Source organism: Musca autumnalis, unplaced genomic scaffold (assembly GCF_047663935.1).
Source record: "Musca autumnalis isolate F117 unplaced genomic scaffold, ASM4766393v1 scaffold_1, whole genome shotgun sequence".
NCBI lineage: Eukaryota > Metazoa > Arthropoda > Insecta > Diptera > Muscidae > Musca > Musca autumnalis.
The window spans coordinates 235,092,083-235,120,018 of NW_027411644.1; the positions used below are offsets into that span (position 1 = coordinate 235,092,083).

General features: G+C 37.1%; 2 protein-coding genes across 26 annotated transcripts in view; both read left to right on the forward strand.

The window, feature by feature from the left end:
• Nucleotides 1-5,526, forward strand: part of AP-1sigma (AP-1 complex subunit sigma-2) — a 35,051-nt gene extending 29,525 nt beyond the window's left edge. The window contains exon 5 of the mRNA XM_073960524.1: nucleotides 4,790-5,526. Within this exon, the coding sequence (XP_073816625.1) occupies nucleotides 4,790-4,834 (45 nt within the window). The 3' untranslated portion in view covers nucleotides 4,835-5,526. The remainder of the gene's footprint in view (nucleotides 1-4,789) is intronic.
• Nucleotides 5,527-11,475: 5,949 nt separating this feature from the next.
• Nucleotides 11,476-27,936, forward strand: part of LOC141389243 (diacylglycerol kinase theta) — a 140,167-nt gene continuing 123,706 nt past the window's right edge. For 8 of the 25 annotated variants that reach the window (XM_073960499.1, XM_073960501.1, XM_073960512.1 and 5 more), the window contains exon 1: nucleotides 11,500-11,734. The gene's annotated coding sequence lies outside the window, so the exon portion shown is untranslated. Of the gene's footprint in view, nucleotides 11,893-12,003; nucleotides 12,295-27,936 lie in introns of those variants that run through there. The other 17 variants (XM_073960513.1, XM_073960516.1, XM_073960508.1 and 14 more) reach the window with 7 other exon arrangements.

Below are 27,936 nucleotides of genomic sequence, written 5' to 3' on the forward strand. Positions count from 1 at the left end.
CTGTCGCTTGAGCAATACATACATATGTTGTCACACTGACAGTATCCTTGCCTCCTGATGCAGATTATCCACACTCGTCAACTGCGTTATCCGCAACGCTCTCCATTGGTTGTCGCTTATTACAGAAGAACATATCGAGCCCTTCCCGCGAAAAAGGTGTAAGCGACAAAAGGCAAATTTTACAGGAGACGATTTTTATTGAATATCTTTTGATTTTTTTTATTGAATTTTGGTATAGTTCCGTTACTAAATCCTATCTACTAAACAAAAAAAAAATTGTGGAATATTTTCAATATAACGGACTAGTACGTTAAGAAGTGGCGGTTACATTAAAAAAATGTATTTGAAACAAATCATTTTTAGAGTAATTCACATCTACAATTTAAAAACAAAGTGACTTTATTTTATAGCGAGTATTTATTCGAAAAATTATAAGATTAAAGCGTATTTCTTGTAATATAGTCGAATAACTACAATTTTGATGTAAGCGACAATTCGTAACGGTACATGGCAGAGTTCTAAAAATTTGGGAGATGGTGTGTTGGAATATTCTTTATCAATTTCCGTAAAAAAAAAGAAAATCGTAAAAATGTCGCTTACATCCTTTTCGCGGGAAGGTCTCGATATGAGCGCAGCGTAATTAGGGACTGATCGGCGGACTGCTTCATGGGTAGCCAAAAGAATCCCGAGATGGGTTTGAGCACATTGTTCCGTTTCTGGACTTTAGATTTCAGGACTGACGCATGCTTGGAGAGTACCAGCAATCTGTCAAAGGTAACTCCCAGTAACTAACAGTTGGAATGGTCCTATCCCCGATCTTGATTTTGAGTTGCTACTTCACTGTCTTAGTCCATGAATTGTAAATTCATGTTTCTGCTTAATCTGACCCTGGGTCTATCTCCAGTTCTAGGGACGTGGCTGTTTCGATGGGATGTAACCACAGATCTACTGGAGTTAGTTGGGTATGTTTGGCAGGGCATTTGAACAGGTGCAGTGTATGGTGCGGGTCTGTTCAACATTATGGGCATTTGTTTTGCACGGTGTCATTCACACGATATCTATTTATGGCATCTGCGACCGCATTTGTGTGATTTCTATTTAAACCTAATCTAGGCATTCTTTCCTGTAACGTTGGAACTCACTTTCTAGATCAGAAGATCCCTCCTAACATGCCTCGGTGTGGGGGTTCTATCCACAATATGCTGATTAGGAAAGTATTGTAACCAGAGTACGGCAGACTGGAAGAATCTTTGTCTCCTCATGTCCACTGAGGAGGCCCGCTGTTGCACTTCTCAGGGCGGCATTTCGACAGGTTTGAATGTTTTTCTATCGCGTGGCAGTTATAATCGTGGAACACGCATCATATGTGGACAACAAGGTTTCTTTATATGAACCCCAAGTTCTGCTAGGCATTTGAGGACCTTGTTCATACATCTCAGTTTGTCAAGATAGCTGTGGCATGCGCGGACGACGTGTACATGCTGCCGAATGTGACCCCTAGAGTCTTGCGTATTGTAAAATGTTGTCTTCAAGATGTGGATTAACAAAAAGAAAAAAATTGAAGAAGTGGATTTTTTAAAATATTTTTTAAACACGTGTATTTTTAAAATAATTTTTATGAGGAAGTGAGTGGATTTTTTTAAATGCATTTTTTGAAGACTTGAATTTTTTAAAATATTTCTTTGAAAACGTAAATTTTTTCAAAAAAAATTGTTTTTGAAGACAGATTTTTCAAAACAGTTTTTGAAGACGTCGATTTTATAAAAATATTTTTTTTCGAAGGCGTGAATTTTTTAAAATAAATATTTCGAAGTCTTGGATTTTTTAAAACAATTTTTTCGAAAACGTGAATTTTTTAAAATAATTTGTTAAAGGCGTGGATTTTTTAAATACATTTTTTTGAAGACGTGGATTTTTTTAAAATAATATTTTGTAGACTTGATTTTTATAAAAATTATTTTTTTAGACGTACAGTTTTCAAAATAATGTTTTTGTAGACGTGGATTTTATAAAATTAATTTTTTGAGCGTGAATTTTATCAAATTAATTTTTGGAACGTGGATATTTTAAAACAAAATTTTTTGATCGTGGATTTTATTGAATAATTTTTTTGAACGTGGATTTTTTAAAAATAATTTTTTTGAACGTGGATGTTTTAAAAATAATATTTTGTAGACTTGAATTTTATAAAAATTATTTTTTTAGACGTACAGTTTTCAAAATAATTTTTTTGTAGACGTGGATTTTATAAAATTAATTTTTTGAGCGTGAATTTTATCAAATTAATTTTTTGAAAGTGGATATTTTAAAACAAAATTTTTTGATCGTGGATTTTATTAAATAATTTTTTGAACGTGGATTTTTTAAAAATATTTTTTTTGAACGTGGATGTTTTAAAAATAATTTTTTTGAATGTGGATGTTTTAAACATAATTTTTTTGAACGTGGACTTTTTAAAAATAATTTTTTTAACGAAAAATATTTTTTTGTAGACGCGGATTTTTCAAAATAAATTTTTTAGACGTGTATCTTTCAAAATAAATTTTTTAGACGTGTATTTTTCAAAATAATTTTTTTAAGACGAGGTTTTTTCAAAATAATTTTTTGAAGTCGTGGATTTTATTTCTTTCAAAGTATCGTTTTTTAGACGTGGATCTTTCAAAGTATCGTTTTTTAGACGTGGATCTTTCAAAGTATGGATCTTTCAAAATAATTTTGTGAAGACGTGGATTTTATAAAAATATTTTTTTTTGTAGACGCGGATTTTAAAAAATATATTTTTGTAGACGCGGATTTTTCAAAATTAGTTTTTTAGACATGAATTTTTCAAAATAATTTTTTGAAGAAGCGTATATTTTTGAAGACGTTGATTTTAAAAAATATTTTTGGTAGACGCGGATTTTAAAAAATATTATTTTGTAGACTCGGATTTTTCAAAATAAGTTTTTTTAGACGCGGATTTTTCAAAATAAGTTTTTTAGACGTGGATTTTTCAAAATAATTCTTTGAAGACGAGGTTTTTTCAAAATAATTTTTTGAAGACGTGGATTATCCAAAATAATTTTTTTAAGGCGTGGATTTTATAAATTGTTTTTTGTAGACGCAGATTTTTCAAAGTAACGTTGTTTTAGACGTGAAGCTTTCATAATAATTTTTTGAAGACGTGGATTGTATAAAGCTATTTTTTTTTGTAGACGCGGATTTTTCAAAATAAGTTTTTTTAGGCTTGGATCTTTTAAAATTATTTTTTGAAAACGTGGATTTTATAAAAATATTTTTTTTTGTATACGCGGATTTTATAAAAATTTTTTTTTTTAAGTCGTGGATTTTTAATAATATTTTTTTTTGTATACGCGGATTTTATAAAAATATTTTTTTAAGTCGTGGATTTTTAAAAATAATTTTTGAAGACTTGGATCTTTCAAAATAATTTTTAGAAGACTTGGATTTTATGAAAATATTTTTTTAGATGCGGATTTTTCAAAATAAGTTTTTGAAGACGTGGATTTTTCAAAATATTTTTTTGAAGACGTGGATTTTAAAACATAATTTTTTTGTAGACGGGGATTATTCAAAATAAATTTTATGAAGACGTGGATTTTACAAAAAATTTTTTTTAAGTGGTGGATTTTTAAAACGTGGATTTTATAGAAATATTTTTTGGATACGCGGATTATTCAGAAATAGTTTTGAAGACGTGGCTTTTTAAAAATATTTTTTTTACGTCGTGGATTTTTCGGAAAAATTTTTTAAGGTGTGGATTTTTCAAAATAATTTTTTGAAGGCGTAGATTTTTTAAAAATATTTTTTTTAATTCGTGGATTTCTAAAAATAATTTTTGGAAAACGTGGATTTTATAGACATGTTTTTTTGTAGACGCGGATTTTTCAAAATAAGTTTTTGAAGACGTGGATTTTTTAAAATAATTTTTTTTAAGACGTGGATATTTCAAATTAATTTTTTAAGACGTGGATATTTTAAATTAATTTTTTAAGACGTGGATATTTCAAATTAATTTTTTAAGTCGTGGATTTTTAAAAATAATTTTTTGAAAACGTGGATTTTATAGAAATATTTTTTTGTAGACGCGGATTTTTCAAAATAATTTTTTGAAGACGTGGATTTTTCAAAATACTTTTTTCAAGACGTAGATTTTTCAAAATATTTTTCAAGACGTAGATTTTGCAAAATATTTTTTCAAGACGTAGATTTTTCAAAATAATTTTTTGAATACCTGGATATTTTAAAAGTTTTTTTTGAAAACCTAGATATTTTAAAATAGTTTTTTTTGAAGACGTGGATCTTTAAAATATTTTAGGAGGTGGATTTTTTAAAATATGGTTTCTGAAGACGTGGGTTTTTTAAAATAACTTTTTTGAAGACGTTGGTATTTTAAAATAATTTTTTTGAAGTATTTTAAAATATTTTTTTGGAGGAAGTGGTTCACTGTAGTATCTTTTTCGATTTGGCAATAAGTTCATAAAAACCTGGACCTAGCAATGTTCAAGATGATATGGTCCGTTAATGAGATCATTCCGGCTGTCAATCACCTACCAAAGTAAGGGTATTAATTAAATTATTTAAATTAGATCCCGCTTTTTATATGACTTTATGATGGTTGGAAACATTGAAATCAATATTGATTTTCAAAATATATTTCAATACATTGTTGTTTACATTTTTGTAGAATCTCATGAAGACATTATAAATAAAGGCTTTTTTGTACTTTTAATAAAAGTAACGAATAAATTTTTATAATATTTGCCATGGATTTTTTATTTCTTTTCAGGATGAAACTCCACAAGGTTTCTTTGATGATCATGGTCTTGGATAAATCTCCTACTGAACAAATACGGTACTCTGTGTGTATGTGTGTGTGTTAGTACAACAAATGTAATAGAAATCTAAAGCTGTCCTTAAAAAACAAACATTTCAACAAAATTCAAATTAACAACAACATATTTTTGACCAAGTTTTTTCAAATCTCTCATCCAATATTAAATTTTTAAAGAAACATTTATACAAACCAACCAAATACCAATCAAGGAGTGCTTTTATACAAACATACCAATATCGCTCTATATATATATCAAAATATATATCTCTACCAGCCACCAATTTAAAAAAAATCCTCCTCTCCCCAGCTTTATATAACATCATAATTCGTTGTTTGATATGTCCTTGTGTGCGTGTAGTATTATTAACAAGTAAAACACAAAACAAAGAAAATGGCCTTAATTCTACTTAAGTTTTAAACGATTTTATAATTTTTATTTTTTTTTTGTAATTCACTTTAGCACAAAAAAACACTGTAAAAAAGAAGAAAAAGACACAGTCGATAAAACAAATTAATCTGATCTTTGTTTTAGTTTTAGTTATTATTTGTCTCCCTTAAATATTTTTCTCATTTTCATTCCAAAAACTTTATATTTAATATAATTGTGTGTGCATAGACACATCAAAAAATATTAAAAATAAATATTATACACAAAAAATTATTATAATAAATATTTGCTCAATAAAAAATTAATATTTTACGGATTTTTATTCAATGGACATTGTGTTTAGCAGGTAAGTGTAGCAAATAAGACGCAGGGGATGTAAGTAATGGTCATGGTTAAACCTAGGACTTATCTTGGTCCCCACTTCATCTCACGTGAACACTGACCTCCCCGATGTGTCACCTGGGAAACTGCCTCTAACGCCCGTTAAAAGTAGTGAGCCATAAGTACGATAAAAACTCAGACGCCCTAACATACTTACTTAACTGGCCCATTACAGAACATTTGTTCCATAGACCGAACTAAGAAAGGATCTCCAATCCTCTCTGTTTTTCGCTTCGCTTTTTGGAATACCGCGTCTTTTCATTTCTTCATCCACTTATATGCTCCATCGAAGCTTAGGCTTGCCGATTCTGCGTGCACCGCCATGTGGAATGTATTCATACGCCTTTTTAGCGGGTTCATCATCGCTCATTCTTATGATGAGGCCTAGCCAACGCAATCGTTGCATCTCGATACGTTTAAAAATATTGATGTCGTTGTATAGCAGATACAGCTCGTGGTTCATACGACGTCGCCGTCAACGCAAATCGGCCCGTAGATCTTTCGAAGAATTTTCCTCTCAAACACACTAAGCACTGCCTTATCTGCTTGCGCAAGTACCCATGCTTCGGAGCCATACATTAGCACGGGTAGTATCAGCGTTTTGTGTAGTGTTATTTTTGTTTGACGAGATGTGGTTTTGTTTTTAAATTGCTTACTTAAACCATAGTAGCATCTGTTGGCCAATACAATTCTTCTTCTTATTTCACAACTGATGTTGTTTGTTGTGTTTATGGCAGTGCCGAGGTAGACGAAGTCTTTAACTACCTCAACTTCCACAGTTGGTCCGAGCTCTATGGACGCTTTGCGCGTCGACATTATCAGTTTGGTCTTTTCGCCGTTTACCGCCAGACCCACTTTCGCAGATTCTGCTTCGACCTTCCTAAAGGTATCAGTTACTTCCTTTACTGATCGTCCCATGATGTCTATGTCATCAGCGTAAGCAAGTAACATGTGGCTATTGGTGTAAATTGTGCCATTTCTTTTGACATTTGCATCTCGTATTACCTTTTCCAGCAAAATGTTGAATAGGTTACACGAAACGCGGTCTCCCTGCCTGAAACCTCTTTTGGTATCAAACTCTTCGGAGAGGTTCTTTCCTATTTCAACTGAGGACCTCGTGTCAGTTAAAGTCATTTTACAAAGCCGGATGAGATTTGCGGGGATACCATATTCAGTCTTGGCTTGGAATACCTTTGACCGCAGCGGGCTGTCGAAGGCTGCTTTATAATCGACAAAAAGGTGGTAGGTGTCGATCTGCATCTCTTGGGTCTTCTCCAGGATTTGGCGCAGGGTAAATATCTGGTCAATGGTGGACTTGCCTGGTCTAAAGCCGCATTGGTATGGTCCAATTATCCCGTTGACCATAGGCTTTAGTCGTTCGCACAATATCCCTGACACGATCTTGTAGGCAATAGGGAGCAGACTTATGCCCCTATAGTTAGAGCATACAGTCTTATCTCCCTTCTTGTGGACGGGGCACAGGATACTCAGGTTACAATCGTCGGGTACTCGTTCTTCCTGCCAGAAGGTGCTAACTAGTTGATGAATACACCTTATCAGCGTGTCGCCTCCGGTTGTGAACGGCTCGGCTTGTAAGCCATCAGCTCCTGCTGCCTTATTATTCTTCAGCCGATTTATTGCTGTCTTTACCTCATCTTGGCTGGGCGGTATACATTCAATACCATCTTCTGGGATTGGGACTGTGGTATATTCGTCGTCTTCGCTGCTATTGGATACCACATACAGGAGGATGTGCCTGGTAGAATTTTCGGACTTCATTCTGGCTCCTGTACATCTCGATTTTTTCACACTCCCGCTTTTCCATCTCTCTTTTTTTCCTGCGAAAAAGACGTTTCTCCTCCCTCCTTTTCACCCTGTATCTCTCTCGTGCGCTACGCGTTGCTACGGATTTTAAAGTAGCCGCATTTTTCTCTTCGGTGGCAGCACGACACTCCTGATCATACTATGGATTCCTTGGTGGAGGTCTCTGGTATCCAAGTATGGATTTTGCGGCTGTTTGCATGGAGTGGGCAATGCTTTGCCATTGCGCTGATATGTTATCGGAAAGAGGAGTGCTTTGATTAAGCAATTGTGCTAGTTGAGTTGAATATGCAGTGGCTATCTGTTGTGATTGCAGCTTACCGATGTCTAACTTTCGTGTAGTGTCTGTTCGTGCTTTATTTGCAACGTTTAGACGGGTACGTACCATTGCTGCAACAAGGTAGTGGTCCGAATCAATGTTTGCGCCTCGGAACGATCGTACATCCAACACGCTGGATGAATGTCTTCCATCTATTACAACATGATCAATTTGATTACTTGTTCTTTGATCTGGAGACAGCCAGGTGCCCTTATGAATATCGAGATGATTAAATCTGGTACTGCTAAATACCATGTTTTTTGCAGCTGCAAAGTCTATCAGCCTCATACCATTGTCAGATGTTTCACTGTGGAGACTGAATTTCCCGACTGTTGGGCCAAAGATATTCACCTTTCCAATTTTGGCATTAAAATCGCCTAGAATGATTTTAATGTCATGGGCAGGGCAACGGTCATATGTTTCTTCTAAGCGCTCGTAAAATATATCTTTGGTCTGTTCGTCCTTGTCTTCAGTGGGAGCATGAGCGCAAATAAAGCTGATGTTGAAGAATTTGGCTTTTATTCGAATTGCAGCAAGTCTTTCATTCACTGGGGTGAAGCTGGAGACCAGATGTTTAAACTTCCGACCAACTACGAATCCGCATCAAAACTCATGCTTTACGTCATGGCAGCTATAATACAGTGCGTCACCTTTAGGTGTTGTTGTAACGTCTTTCCCAATCCATCGTATTTCCTGTATGGCAGTAATATCGGCCTTGTACTTTTCAAGTAGGTCTGCCAATGCGAAGACTGCACCTTCTCTATAAAGAGTGCGAACATTCCAGGTGCAGATTCGCAGATCATGGTTCTTAAAACGTTTGCGGGGTTCGTCAACCTTAGAGGGGTTTGTTTTTCATTTCTTTCGTTTTTTCATAGTAGGCTGTTTTTTCTAGGAGAGGGTCACTAACCCGACGCCCAAACCCAAGTTTTTAACGTTCTTATGGGTGAACGCGCGGCACATGTTAGGTTAGGTTAGGTTGAAAAGAGGGGTGATTCAAGATCACCACATGTCCATAAAAAGAAAGGCCATACACTGAAGCCAGAAGAGGCCTGTTGTGCTCTCTAATTTTATGTGTCCTGGAAGTTGTTGTTAGTTTAGGAGTTCCGTCCTATTGACGTAGTCCCTCAAGTTTTTGAACCCGATGTCCTTGATATGGTCGAGTCCTGTAATTATGTCGTTTCCCATTAGTTGAGTTCTCAAGTTTGTGAAAGCCTGACAGTGGCAGAGATAGTGTTCCAACGTTTCGTTGTCCTCGACACATGCCCTGCATTCACTATTCTCTGCACAGCCTATCCTGTGCAGATGCGCTTGTAGTCCTAGATGCCCTGTGAGGACACCGATCAGTCTACTGATATCCTTTTTACTCATCACTAGGAGGTCACTTGTTTTGTCCTGGTCTGGGTTTCCCCATAGGATTTTTGTAGTTTTTCCCTTTTCCTGGTTATTCCATAGGGATACATGAGCATTCTTTGCCCAAGCTTTTAGTTCTATACGCGCCGCCTTTAAAGGTTTGGCATTGTCTAGACTTTCTGTAGGTAGCTCCCTGGCTTGTTTTGCTAAGGAGTTTGCTACTTCGTTTCCCGTAATCCCTATGTGTCCTGGTACCCATATAATGTTTACCGAGCCATAATGGGAATAGTCGTTAATTGCATTTTTACACTCTAAGACAGTTTTCGATATTGTTGCCTTACTTGTTATAGCTCTAATTGCTGCTTTACTATCCGTAAGGATGTTAACTGTGAGTGGCCTTGTATTTGTTTTAAACCAGTTCAGACATTCTGTGATCGCTCGGATTTCGTGTTATGATCCGGCAGACGAAGGGAGATCCTCGTTTCCGTGTCTACGATATAAAGACCCAGTCCCGTTCTCCCCCCTAACACAGCCTCGTCCGTAAACCCGCAGCTTCCAGCGGGAATCTGTGCAAGGGTTCCATCGATCCACATATCTCTGTCCGGTATTAGAACTTCACACAGAGCTACTTCACTTGATTCTGGTATCCGGTCCGATACTATATGATTTATAGATTCACCCGTTGTGAACCGTAATATGCATTGGTGGTATGTTTGGTGGTCTCTTTCGATCCACTCGCTCATCGCTTTCAGTCTTATAGCCGCGATGGCTGCTTCATACCTTACCTGTATTTCTATCGGGTGGACAAATAGAATTGTCTCTAAAGCCCTAGTTGGTGTAGTCCTCATCGCCCCGCTAATGCCTACGCAACACATTCTTTGGACTTTTTGCAATGTTTCCACATTGTACTTTTTGTCCATAGCTGTCCACCATACAACAGATTCGTAAGTAAGAATCGGTCTTATTACGCTTCTGTATAGCCAGTGTATCATTCTAGGATTAAAACCCCATTTTGAGCCTATAGCCCTTCTACAAGTTGACCAACATCTGTGTGCTTTGGCAGCCCTTTCCTGGATATGGTCTTTCCATTTGAGTTTCCTATCTAGGATTACCCCCAGATATTTAACTGTTGGAGATATAGTTAATGTCTTATTCAGGAAAACTGGTTCCTCTATGGAGCCCAATTTCGTTTTCCTAGTGAAAAGACATAACTCTGTTTTTTCCGGGTTAACATTAAGACCTCTTGGTCTAGCCCAGTTGTAAGCTATATTTAGAGCCTCTTCGGCTCTCCTGCAAAGTAGATTTGGATTCTTTCCCCTTAGAAGTATTATAACGTCGTCTGCATAACAGACTGGTTCAAATCCTTCCTTGGTTAAGGACCTTAGTAGACTATTTATGGTAGTGACCCACAGAAGCGGCGATAAAATCCCCCCTGTGGCGTTCCCTGCCCTACTTTGTCTCTTCTTCTTACGTCATGTAGCGCGCAGCTTATCCATCTGTTCCTTAGCATGTCGTGTATCCAGTTCCTCAGCGTTCTGTCTACACGAAATTCGTCTAAGGAGTGGATCAGCGTTTCCGTGCTGACGTTGTTGAAAGCACCTTCTATGTCGATGCAAACTGCGAGTGTGTACATCTTCATTTCGAAGGTCCTCTCTATGTGGTGTACTACCTCATGTAATGCGGCACATGTTAGCTCACTACCTTTAACGGGTGTTAAAGGCAGTTCCCCAGGTGACACCACGGGGAGGTCAGTGTTCACTTGAGATGAAAAAGGGACCAAGATAAATCCTGGGCTTTGCCATGTTAAAACCGGTCAGGACCTTTCCTTGGTATCTTCCATCCCCTACGTCACTATAATTTCAAAAATATCATTTCCGTTACGAAATGTAAACAGTTTTTCTTCGTCTGGCAACACTGTCTTATACAAGAACACTCACACACACGCATACTTATTTTGTCTCCTTTTCAATAAATTGTTGATTTATATTACGAAAATAGCCATACATAAAAATATAACTGAAAGGGGTGGGAGGGGAGGGTAGTGGAGTATGAGTCAAATAGAATGAATTTAGAACTCAAAGAGGAAATCCAAAAGTAGAAACAAACACACAAAAGAAAACATAATATTTACCACAACGGAAAAAAGGATATGGAAACACACGCACACATATACGGTGAACATTTTACCAAAGGAGAGCATTGTAATGAGAGTGAGTTTCGCTCCAAGAGGCTCCAAATGTGGTGGGATAACTCAACAACTGACCAAAAAGTCAATGTGATGATACTTCTGTGTTCGCTCAGAGAACACCTGCGAGAGTAAAATTTCCCACTGTTGAAGTGGGAACAAAAATGTTACAAGGAAATTCTAAATGGGGGTGTGTGTGTTTGTGTGCCTTTTTGGTTGGCGAGAACTTTTTTGCCACAGTCTGAGCGCATACGAGTCCGAACCACCACGGAAAGCAGTAGGTGTCTCTGCATACGTTCGACAGGGCACAATACTTTAAAATATATATATAAATACATACACATATATACATATATAAAGAAATCTCTATATAAAATATATATAGAAAAAAATACAAGAAGAAAAAAAAAACTTAATTAAATATGTTATAGTTTAATAAAAAAGCATACAAAAGTAATTTATTTATTGTTAAGCAAAGAAAAAGTAAAGAAATTTAAATGGAAAAAAGTTATTACACAAGCAGCAGCAGCAAACCAAAGTGAAACAAGAAAAGAAAAAAATTTTGAAGTTCAACCAAGAAGAAAATTTCTATAATGCAAACGAGAAAAAATGTAATATAACAAAATTTCCATCGTTTTTTCCCCTATACAATAAAATGTGTGTGTGTGTGCCTGTGTGTATATGTGTGGCAAGTTCCTGCTGTATATGAGCATTGGAGGAATAGTAGTGTTTGGCAGTGCCTGTAAAAGTTCGTGGGATCGAATTGGTTGGTCGTAGTCCTCTTCTTTTACGCTGTCGTCGTCGTTGTCGTTTTCGGGCGCTAGTGTGTGTTTGTGTGTGTGTATAGAAATCATTCAAAGGAAAGTTTTTTTTCTTGTGCATAAAATTTTTTCTATACACACAAAATATGAAAAATAAAAAAACAGAAATAGTTCCAAACAAGAAACAAAGTATTTTAAAGAAAATTCAGTCATTGTTTTAAATTATAAATTTTTCGTGAAACACCATAAAATGTAACCCCCAAAAAGTCAAAGTGTAGTGTAGTGAAATGAAATAAAATTAACCAAAAAAAAAGTTCTATACATCTGAAACAGTTTTGGACTCCCCAGTAGTGGAATGGAAGAAAAAAGCCCAACTTCAGAATTTGTATTAACCCCTTGCAAACGAAAATCATAAATAAAAACTAATTTGGATTAACAACAAATTACAACAAAATTTCTAAATTTTGCAGTATCGAAAAAACTAGTATTGAGCAAAAAAAAAAACTGATATCAGCAGTGGCAAAAAATTGTAGAAAAAATTCTCTATCTATTGCGATTTATTTGAGCAGAGATACAATGTGTATATTTTGGTTCTTCTGTCAAATATCAATAGTGCTCCCTTGCTCTCTCATACTCTCTACTACTATATTCACTATATTCGCTGCTCTTCTTTGTGTTTTTTGTTCTCTATGATTTTCAGCAATTTTCTTCTTATGGGATTATTGAATTGGAGGATTTTTCTTTTGAGTGTGAGGTGCCTTGTGTATTGTTGCTTTTATTGCTTGTGTAGCGGGTGGGTGGGTGGTAGTGTGGGGTGTGTTTTTGTGTGGAGTAAAATTTCCCATGTCAAAGAGAGAAAAGTGTAGCGAGAATAAATTGTAGTGTAAACATTTTGACAGTAGACATTTTTTATAAAGCAAAAAATGTTTCTTCTTCATTTAATTTACTGTTGTCAAAAAATAGATATTCATAATAATTGATGACATTTAAAAAAACATATTTTTAATGAAGGGCAATTGTGCAAAATTGAAAGTTTCACTAAGTATTAAGTTAAAAATATATTCCCATAGAGTTGAATTTGGCTTCTTAAAATTTTAACAAGGTGGGGTCAACACAAGTTTATGTTTTAATGCATGTATGTACTCATACACACATACATAAATACATTGCTTTATAAAATGGAATATTGAAAATATATAGAAATTTTGTTAATTATTTGGGAACAAGTGTCGTTTAGGGGCACCTCTCGGATCTGGCTGAAATTTTTACCATAGGTAGCCCTTGCTACCCTGAACACAACGATATATTATTTTGCGGGGGGAATTTCATACTTCCCGAGATATGGGTCTTGACATTTCGGAGATTTAGTACTTGTAACACCTTTAGGTTGTTTATGGGCACCTCTCGGATCGGGCTGAAATTTTTACCATAGTTACCATTTGGGCGTCTAATCGGCCGAAAATATATGTATATGGGAGCTATATTCAAATCTGAACCGATTCCGTTGTAATTTGGCACATTTATTTTTGGACCGAATCCAGTCACACAGTCCAAATTTCATCAAATTCGGTGCTATGTTGCGTGTTTGTTGCAGCAAATACGTGAAATCGGGCGAAAATATATATGGGAGCTATATCCAAATCTGAACCGATTTCGTTGTAATTTGGCACATTTATTTTTGGACCGAATCCAGTCACACAAACCAAATTTCATTAAATTCGGTGGTATATAGGGTGTTTGGTGCCGCAAATACGTCAAATCGGCCGAAAATATCTATGGGAGCTATATCCAAATCTGAACCGATTTCGATATAATTTGGCACATTTATTTTTGGACCGAATGCAGTCACACAATCCAAATTTCATCAAATTCGGTCGTATATAGGGTGTTTGGTGCAGCAAATACGTGAAATCGGGCGAAAAAATATATGGGAGCTATATCCAAATCTGAACCGATTTCGTTGTAATTTAGCACATTTATTTTTAGACCGAATTCAGTCACACAATCCAAATTTCATCCAAATCAAACATATATAGCGTGTTTGGTGCAGAAAATACGTCAAATCGGCCGAAAATATCTATGGGAGCTATATCCAAATCTGAACCGATTTCGTTGTAATTTGGCACATTTATTTCTAGACCGAATTCAGTCACACAAACCAAATTTCATCAAATTCGGTCGTATATAGCATGTTTGGTGCAGAAAATAATTCAAATCGGCCGAAAATATATATGGGAGCTATATCCAAATCTGAACCGATTCCGTTGTAATTTGGCACATTTATTTTTGGACCGAATCCAGTCACACAATCCAAATTTCATCAAATTCGGTCGTATATAGCGTGTTTGGTACAGCAAATACGTCAAATCGGCCGAAAATATATGTATATGGGAGCTACATATATCCAAATCTGAACCGATTTCGTTGTAATTTGTTTTTAGACCGAATCCAGTCACACAATCCAAATTTCATCAAATTCGGACGTTCAAATATAGCGTGTTTGGTGCAGCAAATACGTGAAATCGGGCGAACATATATATAGGAGCTATATCCAAATCTGAACCGATTTCGATATAATTTGGCACATTTATTTTTAGACCAAATTCAGTCGCACAAACCAAATTTCATCAAATTCGGTCGTATATAGCGTGTTTGGTGCAGCAAATACGTGAAATCGGCCGAAAATATATATGGGAGCTATATCCAAATCTGAACCGATTTCGATATAATTTGGCACATTTATTTTTAGACCGAATTCAGTCACACAAAACAAATTTCATCAAATTCGGTCGTATATAGCGTGTTTGGTGCAGCAAATACGTGAAATCGGGCGAAAATATATATGGGAGCTATATCCAAATCTCAACCAATTTCGATATAATTTGGCACATTTATTTTTATACCGAATTCAGTCACACAAACCAAATTTCATCAAATTCTGTCGTATATAGCGTGTTTGGTACAGCAAATACGTGAAATCGGGCGAAAATGTATATGGGAGCTATATCCAAATCTGAACCGATTTCGTTGTAATTTGGCACATTTATTTTTGGGCCGAATCCAGTCACACAATCCAAATTTCATCAAATTCCGTCGTATATAGCGTGATTGGTGCAGCAAATACGTCAAATCGGCCGAAAATATATATGGGAGCTATATCCAAATCTAGACCGATTTCGATGTAATTTGGCACATTTATTCCTAGACCGAATTCAGTCACACAATCCAAATTTCATCAAATTCGGTCGAATATAGCGTGTTTGGTACAGCAAATACGTGAAATCGGGCGAAAATATATATGGGAGCTATATCCAAATCTGAACCGATTTCGATATAATTTGGCACATTTATTTTTACACCCAATTCAGTCACACAATCCAAATTTCATCAAATTCGGTCGTATATAGCGTGTTTGGTGCAGCAAGTACGTGAAATCGGCCGAAAATATATATGGGAGCTATATCCAAATCTGAACCGACTCCGCTGTAATTTAGCACATTTATTTTTAGACCGAATTCAGTCACACAATCCAAATTTCATCAAATTCGGTCGTATATAGCGTGTTTGGTACAGCAAATACGTGAAATCGGGCGAAAATATATATGGGAGCTATATCCAAATCTGAACCGATTTCGATATAATTTAGCACATTTATTTTTAGACCGAATTCAGTCACACAATCCAAATTTCATCAAATTCGGTCGTATATAGGGTGTTTGGTGCAGCAAATACGTGAAATTGGGCGAAAATATATATGCGAGCTATATCCAAATCTGAACCGATTTCGATATAATTTGGCACATTTATTTTTGGACCGAATCCAGTCACACATTCCAAAGTTCATCAAATTCGGTCGTATATAGCGTGTTTGGTGCAGCAAATACGTGAAATCGGGCGAAAATATATATGCGAGCTATATCCAAATCTGAACCGATTTCGATATAATTTGGCACAGTTAGTTTTAGACCGAATTCAGTCACACAAACCAAATTTTATCAAATTCGGTCGTATATAGCGTGTTTGGTACAGCAAATACGTGAAATCGGCCGAAAATATATATGGGAGCTATATCCAAATCTGAACCAATTTCGATATAATTTGGCACATTTATTTTTAGACCGAATTCAGTCACACAAACCAAATTTCATCAAATTCGGTCGTATATAGCGTGTTTGGTACAGCAAATACGTGAAATCGGGCGAAAATATATATGGGAGCTATATTCAAATCTGAACCGATTCCGTTGTAATTTGGCACATTTATTTTTGGACCGAATCCAGTCACACAGTCCAAATTTCATCAAATTCGGTTGTATATAGCGAGTTTGGTGCAGCAAATACGTGAAATCGGGCGAAAATATATATGGGAGCTATATCCAAATCTGAACTGATTTCGATGTAATTTGGCACATTTATTTTTAGACCGAATTTAGTCACACAAACCAAATTTCATCAAATTCGGTCGTATATAGCGTGTTTGGTGCATCAAATACCTCAAATCGGACGAAAATATATATGGGAGCTATATCCAAATCTGAACCGATTTTCACCAAAAGCAATAGCGTTCTTTCGACGGCTAAAAAAATGATCTAGTCCAATTTTCAGCCAAATCGGACAACAAATGCGACCTGTACGTTGCGAACGGACGGAAGGACGGAAGGACGGACGGACGGACATGCATAAATCGACTCAGAAAGTGATTCTCTGCATATCCTTAGAAGGAACTATGGTTCTATCTCTTCTTCTTATGCATGTTACATACAAATGCACTAACAAATAATACCCCTTACCACAGTGGGGTGTAGGTTATAAAAATCGCCTGAGCGCTTTTTAAATAAATCGCGATTCAAGTTGACCTTTTTAGGGGTTGTTTATGTTTTCACAATTTTTCTTGGAAACCGCAAGTCCTATCAGAACGGGACTAACGAAAATGTTGTAGCTATCAAAATTCTCTACAAGATTGATCTTTATGGTATTTTCGTAGGTTTTACCGTTATTGAAATATAGATATTCAAATTGGGACAATCCAATTCAATTCAATTCTGTATCGCCCCCTTATAAAACAATGTCATAAAGGGTGGGCCTTAACTAACTTTTAATGAAAACCGCTTACACAGGGAAAGTTTTTGTGATTTCTGAAACAGCAATGTTCATAGATAAGAAAATTCCAAAAAAAACAAGAAAAAAATCGCTGTAGGGTTTTTTAAATAAATCGCGGTCAAAATTCACATTTTTAGGTGTTTTTAGGTTTTCACGATTTTGCTTGGAAACCGCAAGTCCAATCGAAATGGAGCTAAAGAAAATGTTGTAGCTGTGAAAATTCTCTACATGATTGACGTTTATAATTTGTTCTTAGACTGTACCATTTTTGAGATAAAGAAGCTCAGTTTACATTTTTAGGTTTTTTGTTAGGGTTTCGCGAGTTTGCTTGAATACGGTAAGTCTTGTCGATATGGAACCTGAGAAAATCTTAAAGCTGTGGAAATTCTCTACAAGACTGGCTTATGTAACCTTTCCTGGGTTGTACCATTTTTTAGATATAGAAGTTTATGTTGGGAATTTCCAGTCATGATATTTTTTTATAAGGGCGATACAGAATTGAATTTGAATTGTCCCAATTTGAACTTCTATATCTCAAAAACGGTAAAACCGACGAGAATACTATAAAGATCAATCTTGTAGAAATGTTCATAGCTACAACATTTTCTTTATTCCCATTTTGATAGGACTTGCGGTTTCCAAGCAAAATCGCAAAAACCTAAACAACTCCTAAAAATGTCAACTTGAATCGCCATTTATTAAAAAAGCGCTCCGTCGACTTTTTTGTTTTTTAATTTTTCTCATCTATGAACATTGTAGTTTCAGAATCTGCAAAAACTTCCCAGGTGCAAGCACCTTGCATTTAAATTTGCTTCAAGACCACCGTGACATACCAACGCTACCCACATTTGAAATTTCAGATTTATTACCAGGTCCGTTCGCTAACCGTATTTCAAAATTCCAACTCAACACCATCATACAATACTAATTTGTACCAAATTCTGTACCATTTAGTTATTTTCATAGTACGTATTTCCAAAACCTCGTCCCTTTAGTACTTTTCATACCCTTCTAGTACGAATTTCCAAAAACCCAACCAATTTAGCAATTTTTGTTGGCCGAATTAGCGGTAATTTGGCCTTTGGGGTTTCCAGAGGCCAAAAAACTTCTCCACAAAAAAATTGTTTTGGTATCACCCGAGTTTTTTTATAGATATGTATTTTGAAGGTTTATCTATCGAATTAGCTGTAGTTTTTCAGTGGTCAGCAAACTTTCTTAAAATTTGTGGCTTTATTTTTGAAGTGCTTACTTAAGCCAAAGCAGCATCTGTTGGCCAATACAATTCATCTCTTTATTTCACAACTGATGTCGTTTGTTGTGTTTACAGCGGTGCCGAGGTAGACGAAGTCTTTTACTTACTTACTTAGCTAGCCCAATACAGAACATTTGTTCCATAGACCGAAATAAGAAATGATGTCCAATTCTCTCTGTTTAGTGCTCCGTTTTCTGGAATACCACGCCTTGTCATCTCTTCATCCACTTGTTTGCGCCATATATTCTTTGGCCTGCCAATTCTGTGTGCACCGCCATGTGGCGCCTTTTTAGCTGGTTCATCATCGCTCATTCTTATTATATGGCCTAGCCAACGCAATCGCTGCATTTCGATACGTTTAACTATATTGATGTCGTTGTATAGCAGATACAGCTCGTGGTTCATGCGACGTCGATATTCACCGTCAACGCAAATCGGCCCGTAGATCTTTCGAAGAATTTTTCTCTCAAACACGCCTAGCACTGCCTCATCTGCCTGCGCAAGTACCCAGGCTTCGGAACCATACATCACCACGGGTAGTATCAGTGTTTTGTAAAGCGTTATTTTTGTTTGACGAGTTGTGGCTTTGTTTTTGAAGTGCTTACTAAAGCCAAAGTAATATTTGTTGGCCAATACAATTCTTCTTTTTATTTCAAAACTGATGTACAAGGTGGAGCAAAAGTAAACTTCCGATGTTTTTTGGCTGTAATTTAAAAAATGAAAAACTTTGATTCTTCTTGTGGATTATTTTCATTTGGTCTTTAATTTTTTTTGCATCAAGTCGAGAATATAATATCAGATAAATGGCCGCCGCCACAGTTTATTGTCATTTGAGCCCTTTTTATGGCATTTTTCATCACTTTGATCAAAGCTTCCGGCGATAGGTCCTCACATTCTTCACGGATATTGTATTCAAGAGCTGAAAGATTCTGAGGCTTGTTGACATTAACCCGCGACTTCAAAAAGCCCCACAAAAAGAAGTCTGGAGCGCTCAAATCAGGCGATCTTGCTGTCCAGTGCAAATCGCCAAAACGGGAGATAATGCATCCTTCAGCATATCGGTTGTGGCACGTGCAGTGTGTGCCGTTGCACCGCTCTGTTGGAACCACATGTTTTCCAATCCCAATTCATCAAGTTGCTGCTGCAAAAAGAACCGTCGATTGATACACATTTGCGTGGCACGTCGTCTGGTCGATGTCGACGGCGCTTCCATGACATCCTCGGCTACAGCAGCAATATTCTCTGCAGAACGGTAGCATCTCGTGTTGTGCCAGTCTCTTCGGGGCGAGCGGCTAAACGTCGCAGTGTTTCACCAGTAGGCGTTGGACGGCCAGGAAATCTGCGACGAAATTCACGTTGTGCCAAAGTCACCGACCGATTATTGGTCAAATAAATAGTCACCAATATTCCGCGTTCTGGAGCAGTTTAGCGTAACATTGTTGTGTTTCGCATGTGTTTACTACACAAATGTCAAAACAGAACTGACATTAGGGGTCAATCGCAAAATTTAACATTTTTTGATAGGATTACTTTTGCGCCACCTTGTAGTCTGTTGTGTTTACGGCGGTGCCGAGGTATGCGAAGTCTTTTACTACCTCAAAATTATAGGAACCAACTTCAACAGTTGGTCCGATCTCAATGGACGGGCGTCGACTCCATCAACTTGGTCTTCTCGCCGTTTACTGCCAGACCCACTTTAGCAGATTCTCCTTCGACCTTCATAAAGGTATCGCTTACTTCTTTTACTGATCGTCCTATGATGTCTATATCATCAGCATAAGCAAGTTACATGTGGCTATTGGTGTAGATTGTGCCACTTCTTTTAAAGTTTGCCTCTCGTATAACCTTTTCTAGCAGGATGTTGAAAAGATCACATGAAAGGCAGTCTCCTTGCCTGAAACCTCTTTTGGTACAAAACTCTTCAGAGAGGTTCTTTCCTATTTTAACTGAAGATCTTGTGTCAGTTAGAGTCATTTTACAAAGCCAAATGAGCTTTGCGGGGATACCAAATCCAGACATGGCTTGGAATACCTTTTGAACGTAGCGGGCTGTCGAAAGCTGCTTTATAATCGACAAAAAGGTGGTAGGTGTCGATCTGCTCTCTTGGGTCTTCTCCAGGATTGACCGCAGGGTAAATATGTGGTCAATGGTAGACTTGTCAGGTCTAAAGTCGCATTGGTATGGTCCAATTATCTCGTTGACCATGGGCTTTAGTCGTTCGCACAATATCCCTGACACGATATTGTAGGCAATAGGGAGTAGACTTATGCCCCTTTAGTTGAAGTCTTATCTCCTTTCTTATGGACGGGACACAGGATGATCAGCTTCCAATCGTCGGGTACGCGTACTTCCTGGCAGATGGAGCTAACTAGCTGATGCATACACCTTATCAGCGCGTCGCCTCCGGTTTTAAACAGCTCAGCTGGTAGGCCATCAGCTCCTGCTGCCTTATTATTCTTCAGCCGGTTTATTGCTGTCTTTACCTCATCTTGGTCGGGTGGTATACATTCAATACCATCTTCTGGGATTGGATCTGTGGTAACTTCGTCGACTTCGCTACTATTGGATACCAACAGTTTGGAAAAATGCTCTTTCCATATCCTTAGCACACTATCTGTATCAGTTACCAGATTACCTTGCTGGTCTCTACAGGAGGATGTGCCAGTTCCAAAGCCATCAGTTTGATGTTTCACTCTTTGGCAGAATTTTCGGACTACATTCTTCTGTCTCCTGTACATTTCGATTTGTTCACACTCCCGCTTTTCCATCTCTCTCTTTTTCTTGCGGAAAAGACTTTTCTCCTCTCTCCTTTTCTCCCGATAGCTCTCTCGTGTCCTATGCGTTACTACTGATTGTAAAGTAGCCCTATATGCCGCATTTTTCTCTTCGGTAGCAGCACGACACTCCTGGTCATACCATGGATTCCTTGGTGGAGGTCTCTGGTATCCAAGTACTGATTTTGCGGCTTTTTGCATGGAGTGGGCAATGTTTTGCCATTGTCCTTATATGTTAGCGGGACGAGGAGTGCTTTGATTAAGCAATTGGGCCAGTTGAGTGGAATATGCTGTGGCTTGCAGCTTACCGATGTCCAACTTCCGTGTTGTGTCTGTTCGCACTTTGTTTACTACGTTTAATCTGGTACGTACCTTTGGTGCAACAAAATAGTGGTCCGAATCTATGTTTGCACCTCGGAACGATCGTACATCCAACACGCTTGATGCATGTCTTCCATCTATCACAACATGATCAATTTGATTTCTTGTACTTTGATCTGGCGACAGCCAGGTGACCTTATGAATATCCAGATGCTTAAATCTGGTACTGCTAACTACCATGCTTCTTGCAGCTGCAAAGTCTATCAGCCTCATACCATTGTCAGATGTTTCAATGTGAAGACTGAATTTCCCGACTGTTGGGCCAAAGATATTCTCCTTTCCAATTTTGGCATTAAAATCGCCTAGAATGATTTTAATGTCATGGGCAGGGCAACGGTCATATGTTTCTTCTAAGCGCTCGTAAAATATATCTTTGGTCTGTTCGTCCTTGTCTTCAGTGGGAGCATGAGCGCAAATAAAGCTGATGTTGAAGAATTTTGCTTTTATTCGAATTGCAGCGAGTATTTCATTCACTGGGGTGAAGCTGGAGACCAGATGTTTTAACCTCCGACCAACTACAAATACGCAACCAAACTCATGCTTTGTGTGGTGGCAGCTATAATACAGTGCGTCATCTTTAGGTGTTATTGTGACGCCTTTCCCGTTCCATCGTATTTCCTGTATGACAGTAATGTCGGCCTTGTACTTTTCAAGTACATCTGCCAATGCGTAAACTGCACCCTCTCTATAAAGAGTGCGAAGTTTGCGGGGTTCGTCAACTTTAGAGGGGTTTGTTTTTCTTTTCTTTCATATAACGATATTACCCGATTTTTGGTATTTCGAAGGTTTTAGGTGCATTTTCTTAGATTAGTAGCGATCAGAACGCTATCCAACCATAAATTGTGGACTTAGATCCACATATTATTATAGCTCTTCCCTACTCGTTACCTCCCGCTTTCATATATGTATGTTAAATGGGTTATATTATCACTTCGGGTTATAATTCGTAGAAAATAACAGAAAATAATTATACCCTCAGCACTTATGCTAACTAGGGTATATACACTTTCATACGGGCAAAATGTGCCTCATCGAAATAATGGTTTTAGACCGCAAGTATGTTTGAACGAAATGTGTTTCAGACAATTTGGAGTCGTTTAGCCATGTCCGTCCGTCTGTGTGGCTGGCTGGTGCGCACGATAACTCTCGAACGGATGAACCGATTTGGTCCAAAATTTGGCTTTCGCATTATTTTGTCCAAACTTAGTTTAAGTTCGAAGATGGGTCCACTCCTTCCGGTACCTCCCCCACAAAAGTTCGAAAATGTTCGGAAAATTTGTGCGCACGATAACTCTTGAAGGAAGTAGCTGATTTGGCCCGTACTTTGCACGTCGTGAAATTTTTACCAGACTTAGATGAGGTTCCAATATGGACTCAATCGGGTACCTGCCACGCAAAATTTTGGATAAATTCACTTTAAGACCTGCTCTCGAATCACTTTGATTTTTGTTGAAGCAACTTGCATTCGTTGCCTCAATTACGGCAGTAAAAGGTTTTTCAGGGGCAAGTACCCTATGGCACCATATGTAGTGGCTGGAGGGCTCGAACCGAATATAGCTATATTATGTTTTTTTTTGCAGGCTAGTGTGATAAAAAAGCCGTATTTATCGATATCCCCGGTACTTTTGTCGGTGCATACGGCCAAAATTTTGAAAACCCCACTAAGTACATAAGTTTTTTTTTTTGGAAAATAGTATTTTAATCCCCACAGGCTGAGGGTATATCTCTGTCTGCAAAGCCGATTGATAATTTTTTACTAGTTCATTTAATTGTTTATACAGAAGGTGTAATGTTTACACTACTTTGCAATAGGTTATTCGGCTCATAAGCTTCCAATTTTTCCTGGGTTATTTTTAAAAATCTCTTTTCATTAAACTTTGTACCAATAGAAAGGGTCTTAAATCAATAAGGTCAAATATTAAAGGACCCGAGTTATCATTTTAAAATTAGTTTTTTTTTTACTAAATTTTGACGATAGACTAATTTTTTGTACCACTTCTTATGCGTATGATTAATATTACCTTCATTCTAATTAATAACACTTAAACGCACAGGAGTTCTAAAGCCTAAAAAAATTGAACTGTTAAAATCTAGTTCGTTTGAGCGACCTAGTTCACTATATAGTTCAGGGGACACCGTTCGTTTGTATGAACGAACTGCGAATGAGTTATACTATCTCCTTGTTTTTATTAAATAACTCATACGCAAACGAACTATGACCAGTTCACTAGTTTCAACAACTCTACAAAAAACAAAATTTTGATAAAAAACTGAAACGTTAGCACCACAAAAAATTTATAATTTATTTATATAACATAGACAAAAAATTATAGAAATCCGTTGTGAAAAAAGAAGTTATGCCCGTTTAAAGTTGAAAATCTAAGAAACCTCGTTTTACTCTACATTTACCGATACAAAATCAAAAAAAAAAAAAAAAAAAAATAAAAATAAAAACGAAGTGATCTAAAGAAATCTAAGGAATTTTCGTCTTCCATCGACTTCAACAAAATGATTTCAAATATTACAGTGTCCAAAATACTTCCTTGCCAAAATTTGTCGATGATGAAAAAACGTCAATACCTGCAGATTTAAATTGTTTATGAGTTTTCTTACAACCTTCACCACTATGTGTGGAGGGCTTAAAAGTTTTTAAGTTAGTATCTTGACTAGCTGAGTCGATCTAGCTATGTGTGTCTGACCGTCCGTCATTTCTTCTTAACCTTGTAATTACACTACAGATTTTAGGTGAACATGGGATTCCCAGAGGAAGAAGCCTATTGGTTTTGGTGATAGCCATATGATACCTAGGGGTCGGAATGGCAAAAAAACTTCTTTGGGGGAAATTTCCTCAGCATTTATGCTAACGAGGGTATATACACTTTCAAACGAATTCAAACCGAATTTTGGGTATCGTAATAGTTTGCCCAAACTTAGTTTAAGTTCGAAGATGGGCGATATCGGTCCACTTCTTCGGGTAACTCCCCCACAAAAGTTCGAAAATGTTCGGAAAATTAGTGCGCACGATAACCCTTGAAGGTAGTGACCGATTTGGTCCATACTTTACACATCCTAATATATATACCAGGTATAGATGAGGTTCCAATATGGACTCAATCGGTCCACTCCTTCGGGTACCTCCCACACAAAATTTCGGAAAAGTTCAGTTTATGACCAGCTCTCGAATCGTTTTGATTTTTATTGTAACAACTTGTATTCACTGTCCCTGATATGACGGTACAAGTTTCATCAGGGGCAAGCCCATACTTCCTAACAAAATAGCCTGAATGTTGTAAAAAACCCCTATGACACCGTATGTAGTTGTTAGAGCGCAAGATAGCTCTCGAACGGATCTGCCGATTCGGTCCAACATTTGGCCTTCGTAATATTTTGTCCAAACTTAGTTTAAGTTCGAAGATAAGCCATATCGGTCCACTCCTTTAGGTACCTCCCCCACAAAAGTTCAAAAATATTCGGAAAAATTGAAGGTAGTGACCGATTTGGTCCATACTTTACACATCCTAATATATCTACCAGGTATAGATCAGGTTTGAATACGGACTATATTTGTCCACTCCTTCGGGTACCTCCCACACAAAATTTCGTATAAGTTAACTTTAAGATCTGTTCTCGACTCACTTTGATTTTTGTTGAAGCACCGTGCATTCACTCCCTTGAAGTCTCTCTTGTCCCGTATGGGATGTTTGTGGAACAATTATTATTATTATATTACCTTGCATTCACTGACCCCCTTTATGATGGTACAAGTTTTTTTCAGGGGCAAGTTAATACTTCCTGAGAAAATAGTCCGTAAACTTAGCCCCAAACTTAGTTTCAGTTCTAAGATGGGCAATACCGGTCCACAACCTCCATTACTTCCCCCCAACATTTAAAACAATGTCACTAAAATGGTATGTAAGATACATTTTCTTGAACTCGGTAACCAATTTGGTCCAAACTTTGGATCTACTAAAATTTTGTCCAAATTTAGTTGAACTTCCAAAAATGGCCCAAATTGGTCCCCTCCTTAAGGTACCTTCCCTACAAAAGTTCAATATTTTTGTTTAAGTGTAGTTTAGGAACTGTTCGAAGATTCTTTGGAAATGTATACCGATGCTATTTGTTGTGGTCCTGTTTACAGCGATATTATATTTTCCGTGGGCAAGTTCATGCCTCCTGACATACTGGTCCAAATACTATGACCCGAAAAGATATGACTCCCAAAATAAGATCCACTTGCATAATGGGCTATGTCGGGCCATTCCTTCCGCAACACTTTTGAACTTTAATCCAAATCCACATTTTTGTCTGTAAGTTCAAACGTTCCAAATGGCACCCAAAATACTTAAAAGACTCTAAATACATTCAATCTGTCCGTAGATGAAAGTTTCAATTCAGACAGGCTGAGGGTATATCTCTGTCGGCAAAGCTGACTGATACTTTATTACTTGTTATTCTTATGCGAATATGTCCGCTTCTTGTGGGGATTTTCAAAAAGAAAACCCTGAAACCCTCCATCATAAGATGGATACAATTATTATATTTGTAATTCCGTTTGTAACACATCGAAATATTCGTCGGAGTCGAAATAACGATCCCCTTCTTTCCGTCCGTCTGTCTGTTGAAATCAAGATACAGCTGGCAATATTTAAGGCAAGGATGTTTGGTATTGAAAATGGGCTATGTTGGTCCACGTGTTGAATTATTCGTTGTTTTCATTTTATGGTTTAATTATCACACTGAAATTGCTTTAATTTCCCTTGTTGGGAGCATACAAACAAAGTTGTATTTGGAAAATTGTTAATACAGGGCAATGTTTTGGTTGGGACACCGTGGCGGAGCAGCTTGGTAAGCTATCATAAAATAAAGGAAACTAATTTTTCCAGTTTGCTTCATTATAACTCGTGGTGGAGGCTATAAAGAGTTCGACCTGACTCTTTTTTACTTGTTTCGATTTTAATTGTAATGACCAATATCCCAGCTTTAGTTGGGACCATAAAATTAATTGGTCCCAATTGTGTTACCCACCAAAGGAGCTCAAATACTAGACACGGTGCTCTTGAAGCAACTTTAAATGGAAGGAGCTTACACCTGAAAAAATTTTGTGGATTCTGGAACTCAATGTTCATAGATGAGAAAAATAAAAAAAAAATGCCGGAGCGTTTTTTAAGTAAATCGCGATCAAAGTTCACATTTTTTGGTTGTGATTGTAGCTGTGAAAATTCTGTACAAGATTAACCTTTATGATATTTTCGTAGGTTGTACCATTTTTGAGAAATAGAAGTTCAAATTAGGACAATGCACTGACTGTATCGCCTCCTTATAAAACAATATCGTGTACGGTGCGCCTTAACTAACTTTAAATAAAAACCGCTTACACCTAGGAAGTTTTTGAGGATTCTGAAACAGCAATGTTCATAGATGAGAAACATCGAAAAACAAGAAAAAATCGCTGGAGGAATTTTCAAATAAATCGCGGTCAAAGTTCACATTTTTAGGCTTATTGTAGGTTTTCGCGATTTTGCTTGGAAACCGCAAGTCCTATCGAAATGGGGCTAAAGAAAATGTTGAAAATGTTGGTTTTAGACCCCATGTATGTTTGGACGAAATGTGTTTCAGACAATTTAGAGTTGATTTGATATCCGTCCGTCTGTCTGGCTGGCTGGAGCACACGATAACTCTAGAACGGATCTGCCGATTCGGTCCAAAATTTGGCTTTCGTAATTTTTTGTCCAAACTTAGTTTAAGTTCGAAGATGGATTATATCAGTCCACTCCTTCCGGTACCTCCCCCACATAAGTTCTTGAAGGAATTAACTGATTTGGTCCATACTTTTCATATCGTAAAATTTCAATTGGTCCACTCCTTCGGGTACCTCCCACACAAAATTTCGAAAAAGTTCATTTTAGGGTCTGCTATCGAATCGCTTTGATTTTTGTTGTAGGAACTTGTATTCACTGCCCCCCATACGACGGTATAAGTTTTATCAGGGGCAAGTCCACACTTCCTGAGAAAATAGCCTGAAAAAAGCAAAAAACCCCAATGACACCGTGTGTAGTGGTTGGAGCGCAAGATAACTCTCGAACGGATCTGTCGATTCGGTCCAAAATGTGGCCTTCGTAATGCAAAATTTTTTTAAGTTCGAAGATAATCCATATCGCTCCACTCCTTCAGGTACCTCCCCCACCAAAGTTCAAAAATGTTCGGAAAAGTTGTGCGCACGATAACTCTTGATGGCAGTGACCGATTTGGTCCATACTTTACACATCTTAATATATCTACCAGATATAGATCAGATTCGAATATGGCAAGTCCATACTTCTTTAGAAAACAGACCGAAAGTAGTAAAATCCCCCTGTGACACCATATGTAGTGGCTGGAAAGCTCGAAC